This window comes from Fulmarus glacialis, unplaced genomic scaffold (assembly GCF_000690835.1).
Source record: "Fulmarus glacialis isolate BGI_N327 unplaced genomic scaffold, ASM69083v1 scaffold20823, whole genome shotgun sequence".
NCBI classification, from domain to species: domain Eukaryota; kingdom Metazoa; phylum Chordata; class Aves; order Procellariiformes; family Procellariidae; genus Fulmarus; species Fulmarus glacialis.
In genome coordinates, this window is record NW_009205116.1 from 7,704 (window position 1) to 15,859 (window position 8,156).

At 42.1% G+C, this 8,156-nt stretch overlaps 1 protein-coding gene across 1 annotated transcript; it reads right to left on the minus strand.

The window, feature by feature from the left end:
- Positions 1-207: 207 nt before the first annotated feature.
- On the minus strand, positions 208-7,249 carry LOC104074963 (rab GTPase-activating protein 1-like). Its single transcript, XM_009575278.1, has 6 exons — positions 7,086-7,249; positions 4,530-4,634; positions 3,210-3,293; positions 2,639-2,710; positions 1,077-1,274; positions 208-722 (listed from the first exon to the last, which is right to left on the minus strand). Exons 1-6 carry the CDS (start codon positions 7,164-7,166, stop codon positions 567-569), a joined length of 696 nt encoding a protein of 231 aa, XP_009573573.1. The 5' UTR covers positions 7,167-7,249; the 3' UTR covers positions 208-566.
- Between the last annotated feature and the right edge of the window lie 907 nt (positions 7,250-8,156).

Sequence of the window (8,156 nt, forward strand, 5' to 3'; positions counted from 1 at the left end):
CCAAGAGAGCATAAGACTATCTTTGCTATGGCCTAAGCTTTACAAAAAGTGCTTCTCTGCAGGACGCAGTCACTGCGATAAACTTCTGAGATGGTCCCAGGGCGTAAGTTATCCTAGACACCCGCACACACACTAGTACTTATTACACTGTGCTTTCTACGAAGAGATTATGCTTCAGTACTTTACATTTTCCATTCTCTCTCTTCCTCCAGAAGAACCTTCTATGCAAGATAAAAATAATTTTGAATAGTCATGTATTAAAGACCTAGTTTTGAAGTATTTATTTAACATCTAGTCATATAAAATAAAGTGTAAAAGTATGAAGGTATCAGAACTTGGCTTTCAGCAAGGCAGTTTGGGAAGTAAGAATTCAACATAAAACAGGAATTATTTTTTTCCCCCTTTGAAAAGGGTCACATCAGAATGAATGAAAAACACCGAAGAATTTCACTTCAAGCCTGCACTCCTGCCTTTTGTCCTTTCCCCAAGAGGAGAGACCACTGGAAGAATCCTCCAGGGTTTCAGTTGTGTTGTTCTTTGTGCTCTTGTATCGGGTCTGGCTGCAACTATGTACTGCCCTCTTTGGGCGGCAGGGGCGGCTGAGGCTGCTGCGGTGGCTGCGTGCCTGTGGCCGTTTTGATAGAGTTCAGGGTTTTGCTAAACCAAGAGTTTTTGGCAGCTTGGATTTCATTCATAAGGGCTCCTCTCTGGTGCTCCAGCTCCTAAGAAAGCAGAATAGTCAGAACGGATCAAGAACCAATTAATTAAAAAAGCATCCTCAAACTCAGTCCCTGCAATCCAGCACTTTCCTTGCAACCTCCCAGGCACTGGGGAGAGAAGACAGATTGAAATTGTGGAAACAGAAGATACTTAAATATACAAATGAAAACCTCTTTTCTTTTTTTCTTTTCTTTCTTTTTTTTTAGAGACAGAAAGTTGTTCTGGAAGTTCACAGGTACACGGTGGTACAGGTATATGCTCCTTTTTGGAACAATGTTTTGCATAATTGAGAATTATTTTGGACTGAGCACAAGGAGGTTAAGCAGAGTGCCCTTCTGCACTTGGATTCCACGTACCTGAATTTTGCACTTGGCTTCCACAAGCTGCAGTTTGGTCTGTGCAAGTTCCAGCTCCATCTCTCTCAGCTGCTTCTTCAGTGCATCCTTCTCATCGTCTGTTTCTATGCCTTTATTCTCCGTGCTTACAGCAGGCAGCTTCAGTGCCCCCTCCTTACTGAAAATCTCACTGCAGTGTTTGCAGGCCATCACTTTACCCTGAAATACCCAGAAAGCTCATTTTTAATCCATGTTACAGGAGTAGCTGTGCTTCCTTGAGGAGCCATTTTTATGTTAGACTGCCTTTCTGTCAGGAATACTCGAACTAGTACTGCAGTTCTCATATCTGACATGAAAAGAATTTGAGAAGTTCATGAACAATTTCCAGGGTATATTCACCAGTATAAACATTCCTAAATGTACTTAGCATGCTCTGTCTAAGCACAGAGACTTTTCTCCTAGATTAGAATTGCTCAAGCCTTCTTGCTACCAAAGCTTTGTAATATTTTGCAGTATTTATGCCAGCACAATTCAGAAGAGTAAATTACACTCTAGGGACTTTTTGTCTTCCATAAAAGCACTTGACCAAATTAATACAGATTTTGGTATTTTAAAGAATGCCGGTAGCTTTTCCATATTTCCAGAAGAAAGCGAGCAGCCTCTGCTCACTGCAAGGGCCAATGCTGTCCTGTTTAGCATCGTAGGGGATGGCCCTTTTTGCCAGCGACGCCTCACACACAACAGTAAGGTTCTCGTGCTGGAGGGGTGAACCAGTTACTCATGGCTGAAGATGTAGCACAGCTGGCCTGGCTTGCACAAACTATAACGGGATATTGAGCTACTTCAGCAGATTATAGGAACATCAATCCTAGAATTATTTTTTTAATCAGTAACAGAAAAAAGTCACTAAAAAGCAACAAATCAGGTTCAGCTTGAGTACTAAAGAAACAACTAGAAGCTATAGCAGAGGGAAAACAATTCTGCCTACTCAGCAGTGACAAAGCAGAGGGATGGAATTATTACCTGATGAGGAAACGTTTACCTCTAGCGCAGATGTTCCTGGTAAGGGCGTTTAGAGAAGGGAGAGGAACTGCTATGGAAATTCTGGGGATGGCCCAAGCTGTGCCAGTTACTTAAACCAACTCTGCTTAAATTACAGAAACCCAAATATAAACAGTCCAGTTCAGCCAATTCTGACCCCTCCACTGTGCACACTGGAGAAGCAACAAGTTTTCTCTTCTAGAGAGCCTTTTTTTCCCCCCGTTGAATTAAAACATCCAAATAAATACTGTCTGTGTACATTTTTTGCCAAAAGTATACATTTCAACAGGAAAAAGAAAAGCCAAGTACTATATGCAGTTCCGTTTGAGAGTTCCACCCTGTTTGATATAAAATAAAGAACCGTGAAAGGAAATAAACTCTTCCATTGTTTACATCTAATGAAAAATGCATGTGGGGCTATCAATGAGTGGGTGGACACCGCTGTTGTTACGTTAAACTTCAGTTTACATTTTGTTCTGTATCCCTGGCATTTAGCAGCATTTGCGTTAGAAACATCCCATACGTAGAGGCATCATTCTCACCTTCACAACCTCCAGTTCATCTTTACTGGCCGCTTGTTGTTTTTCCAGCCTGGTACTCAGCTGGGAACAAATCTGGAGTAGAGAAAGCAGTCTCTTAGCTAAAGTTTACTATACTAAAATATAACCTGTGCTTTTTAACAATGATTTTTGTTAGAGCCAACATTGCTTAAATTCTGCCTCGCTCAGGTATATGCATTCCCCCTTAACAAATCCACTGCTGCTGATAATGAGACTGAAAAAAATGGCAGTATTCAATACAGAACCTGAACACGGAGACCGGAACATTTTATGGATTAACTGGTTTATAATGTTTATACTGCATTATGTCAGAGTAAAGAAGCATTCACCTTACAGTACTAAAATTAGCTGAAAGACAGGTTATTCTTGATTCCCTTAATTAGGAGGCTATTAGGAAAACCACAGAAAGATTTATGACAAATTACAATGCATGCTCTCTGAAAGCCTGAAAGGTAGCGTATGTTATTTAAAGAATGAGATCTGCAACTCTGAAAATTCAGCTCTCAGAACAGGTTGAAAGAAGAAATATGAGAAGGCGTCTCTAGAACAGTACCTGTTTATACTCTGCAATAATGGCTGTGGTTTTCTTGATCTCAGATTCTGCCTTCTCTAGCTGCTTCCTGAAGACTTCCTTCAGCTAGGAATTGAAGGAGAGAAGTTACACAGTACACTGAAAAAAGTTCTCAAAACGCATCATCAGATTGTTCCCTCAAAGTCTTGCTGTGTTTACAACAGTTCTACAGCTGCTTCTTACCAAATTCCAGTTCTTCAGACAAGTGTCTGATTTACTCGGTACACAAATACTTACTATATTCAGTTATAACCAAAAAGTCTATACTGTGATACTGTGTATCCCTGCTTAGAGAATTCTCCTGTAGAACAATTCTCTTTCTCTGCATTAAATGTGGTGCAGCATCGTCCACAAACACAAAACAAGAGCACTACTATTAAGTGGGTTTTACTGATTTTGTTTTTCTGCACACTGTCACTGCAGGTTTGGGCAGACAGATTATTTGTTTGTTTGGAGATGGAACAGGAAGAAGAATCTCCCAGCACTGTCACTCTCATCCCCGTAACAGGAGAAAAAAAAATCTGTTTTGGTCTGTGGCGCTGCGTTGAAATACAGCTAACTCATTCCTCCACCGTTCAGAACCACTAAATTTGGAAAGCCCTTTCAGTACGAAAAAGGCCTCCTCTGCCTTGCTTATAGCAAACAGAGAGCTTGGCAACCTCAGTTTTAGAGAGACACAAAGAATTACCGTTTGATTGTTGTAGTCCCTGTTGTTGAATGGCAAAAATAAAAATCAGGGTATCGCTTTTGAAACATACTTTCGCGTATGTCAGTATTCAGGACATTAGATATGTAGGATTAAAAAACTAAGACTGAACATTTTGCAAACAAGTATGAGGCCAGGTCTAGTCAGCAAAATTCTCCCAACCCTCAAGTCTGTTCTGCTGTTGGTTCTCGCTTCAGACAGGAACGTTCACAGCTTTATTTCAGTGAACCAGCAGCCGAATCCAGAATGGCCTCTTATAGGGCAACAACTCCTCCAGCTCCTTCCTTGTTCAGGTAATTAAAAGAGGTCTGATCATGTCTCCTTAGTTGCGATTGCTCACCACCAGTGAAAATGATTATTACAATACTGGGAAGAGGATAAGGTATGGAAAACTGAACATTCAGAGCTCAAGTAAAGGAAAGCACTGAAAAACATACTTTTTTAAAAAAACATTTACCCTGGCACTGTGTATTTTTCAATTGCGACTGCATTTTGAAGACAAAATCCTTTCCGCAATTGCAACACATTCGTACTTCTCTGCATATCCTTTTGCCTGCATTTCCTTGCTAAATGGGAAAAGTTGGAGAATGCCTTACCTGAGCAGTTTCCTCTTCCTGCTTCCGTTTCTCTTCCTCAGTCTCCACTAGCTTCTGTTTGGTCAGGAGAAGTTCCTTGTTCAAAACATCCGCTTTGTCTTCAGCCTAGAATTAGAAATGGTGGTGTCTATCAGATGTTACCTGTGCCAATACAAATGTATTGCTATATACATCTCAGAAATATTGCAGATTCAGGTTCTAGCATTGCCTTTTCCTGCCCTCTGATGGCTCACCTAACCTATTTTTTATATGAAATTCCCTTTTCAAGTAGCTATTTTCTCAGTTATTTCACTGTGTTTCAACAACTGTGCAAAAGGACCCTCTTGCCAAATGTTTACCTGTGCCCGGATGGCAAGAAAGCATAGATACTATGTCCTAACAGAAACCTAATACAAACAATGATGTATAGAATATTTTTGTTGGGAACAATATTAATCTAAGTGAGGGCAGCATGATTAGCTCCTGTGTAACTTCAGATAACTCATTCCATTTTTGTATCTCTAAGGGGGGAAACCAGATATTGTAGAAAATGTTAGGTGCCTGCACTGTACCTTACGAAGTGTCCAGGTAAAGACAAGTATAAAAGAGACAAAGAGGACCACCAGATAAAATGGTTTGTTTATCAGTGCAAATAAGTATTACCTGGAGAAACCTGATACTGTGTGGGTACTGGAGAATATGAATTTTCTCCTTTCTTTGAAGGGCCGAGCTTATGGTGAAACACACTGGGAATGCACTGTTTTTGTGAGCACTATCCTCACCGATCACCAGGAGAGAAATACATTTCTCAATGTCTGAAATATTCTGTTCACCTCCCTACCGGGAGATACACACTGCATCACACCACTCCTTCTGTTCAGTAACTAGGTGCTAGAACAGGCAGTGGTTGTGGTCAAATAATACTTAGTTTGCTGAAAATAAAAGAGGGAAAATGGCATTGTAAACAGCAAAAAGCAGTACAGAACTTGTCTCTGAGAAAGGGAGAAAGGAAAACAAGCAGTGAAAGAACGGAAAATTGCTAAGATTGACATCTTGTCAACAAAAGAACTCGGGGATTACAAGGATATTCTTGATGAAAGACCTGTTTAAAATATGGTTTGAAGGAACTACAAAACTTTCCTCCTTTTCTGTTCACTTCAGGTTCTCCAAGCACCTGCAGTGGTGTACGGTATCACCTGTCCTTGCAGATGAGGAGTGCAGTAGCACAAAGCTTTTCTTTCAGTGCCAGTGAACTGAGGCACGGTGTGGGAAAACTTCACGGAGCCACTCTCGTCTACAGAAAGACTGCTCACAGGCAGGAGAGCAAGGAACGGGACTGGCAAAGGGAGGTGCTTTGCGGCCTGAGTGCAGTAGCACAAAGCTTTTCTTTCAGTGCCAGTGAAAGAAAGTTCCCAACGGTGTGGGAAAACTTCACGGAGCCACTCTCGTCTACAGAAAGACTGCTCACAGGCAGGAGAGCAAGGAACGGGACTGGCAAAGGTATGTGCTTGGCTGCCTTGTCATTATACTTGAGAGAAAACAAGCATGGGCAGCAGCAGACATAAAGCTGCTTTATGTACAGCTATTCCCAGGGAAGATAGAGCACCTCAACACATCGCTTTTGGCCTTCACACGAGACTGCCCGCTCCATCACGCAAAGCGCATCTCTGCCTGCGTTTGCTCACCAAGACAGCTCAGATTTTTGGAATCACATGGATCCAAATCAGCAGAGCCTAACTGTCAAGGATCTGCCTACACAGAAACACAGACTGCACAACTGTGGTCCATGATGTTTACAGTTCTGAGGTTAGATAAAGAAAGCCAAATAACTACGGCAAATCAAATTGAGAGGCCCTCGCAGGAAAAGATTTTACATTATAAAAGGCACTACAGCCCTCACTGAGCAAGGGGCTAATCACGAGGTGTGATGGAGTATGGCCCTCCTGTATTTAGTACCTTAGTGACAGCTTTTACGGCATTTATCAATACTACATAAAACACTCCAGAAACAGGAGGGTTGAATGTGTAGTTCTGTGCCAGTCTTCTCTGAGATAAAGGGCTCTGAATGCTCCTGCCCTTCACTTTTCAGTCTTCACAAGAAACAAAAGCAGTTATTAAGGGACACCCAGGAGCTCTTCTAATTTTTGGTCCCATGCCACTTCATTATCTCTGAATTTTGTTGGCTGTACTAAAACTGCTGTGAAAAACAGATCCACGTAAGGTGGCAGACAAGGCAACTTCCCTTGAAATTAGTCTTTCGAGGAGCATGTGATACCTTTTTCAAGTAAATGTTCATTCTTTGGTATCTGCCTAAAGGTTATGGCTTACGTTTTCTGAAACAATCCACAACAGAGAAGGTGTAGTCAGTATTGGCAAGACAGCACCGTGAATGCCTACAGCTGCATGCATGCGGAAATCCAGCTTTCTGACTGCAACTAGGAGTAGGTTGTCAGGAAAATAAAGGCACAAATAATTATACTTTCAATGTTGTGTTGGTGCTTTCACTTGAGCAGAAAGCAGGGCTCCTAAAATTGGTGTTGCCAAGCCTGAGCCGGGAGACATCTCTGTTAGCATTACCTGGTCCAGATCATTCCGTAAGGCAATTTTGCTTGTTACAAGCTCATGGGCAAGGTCATCGTTCTCCTGCTCCAGCCGCATGCTTGCTTCTTGGAGCCTGCGGTTTTCCCTCTGCAGAAAGAAAGGAACAACCAGAAAAGGAAGTTAACCCTTATCAATATTAATCAGCAATAAGCGAGTATATTGTGTGTGTAAAACACTGAGAAGGCAAGAGTGCACATTAAGACAGGACTGCTGCTCTGGGAAACAACAGTGAATTAAGCCAGCAGTGCAAATGCAGCGATTCCACTTACATCCCAATGGCTATGTTTGTGTCGCCTAAGTGACACACTGATTGTAGGGTTTCTCTGTCAAAAGTAAACACAGTCCTCTCCACAAAAGCACGTGGTTTCTGCTTGTTCATCATCAAAAGAAATTAGGCAGATAAAATCCCACCCAGCAGCAGCGAACAGGGACCAACTAAGAGATACTCATAATAATATTTCCAATCGAAAGTAGAAAGCTGTCCTGCTCCATTTTACAAAATTTTCTCTGCAGGAATCCAGGAAAATAGTCCATTTTGTAGATGATGCCAACTTCCCGTCTTCTGCGGGACCAGTAAAGAACAGGATTTAGTGGGGATCTCCCTACAGCTCCTATAAGGTGTATCGCCATTTGTGTACTTTCCTTGTAACTTGTGCCAGGGACAACAGTGCACGTTTTACAGGATACCGGCTGAGAAAAAGTGCCAGGTGGAGAGGAGACCTCACTCCCTGAGCGCAGGCCCAGAACCTGCTCGGCGGGCAATGCACGGCAACAGAAAATGCAGAACTTCGAGGCCCTGGTCCTCGCTGCACTGCACTCCCCACAGGCAGAAATGACTACGTAGAGCACTATCTAGGGAAGGTTAGTACACAGGAGAAGAATGAACAGTAGTAATTCATGTTTTTTAAAAATCAGTTTCAGTGACTGTTCTTCTAGGGCTGAGAAACAGAATCATATTCAAAAGATGTCTGTGGGTCAATGGACTTCCAGGAGTCCACATCAAATACACATCTTCATCTTCAGAAGAACACAGCCAGGTGGGACAGA

Coding starts and splice junctions, on each gene's coding strand:
- LOC104074963 (XM_009575278.1), bottom strand. CDS start 7,166: ATGCGGCTGGAGCAGGAGAACGATGACCTTGCCCATGAGCTTGTAACA. Junction 2,711..3,209: donor TTATTGCAGAGTATAAACAG/GTACTGTTCTAG, acceptor TCTCTACTCCAG/ATTTGTTCCCAGCTGAGTAC. Junction 723..1,076: donor AAGCCAAGTGCAAAATTCAG/GTACGTGGAATC, acceptor CTGCTTTCTTAG/GAGCTGGAGCACCAGAGAGG.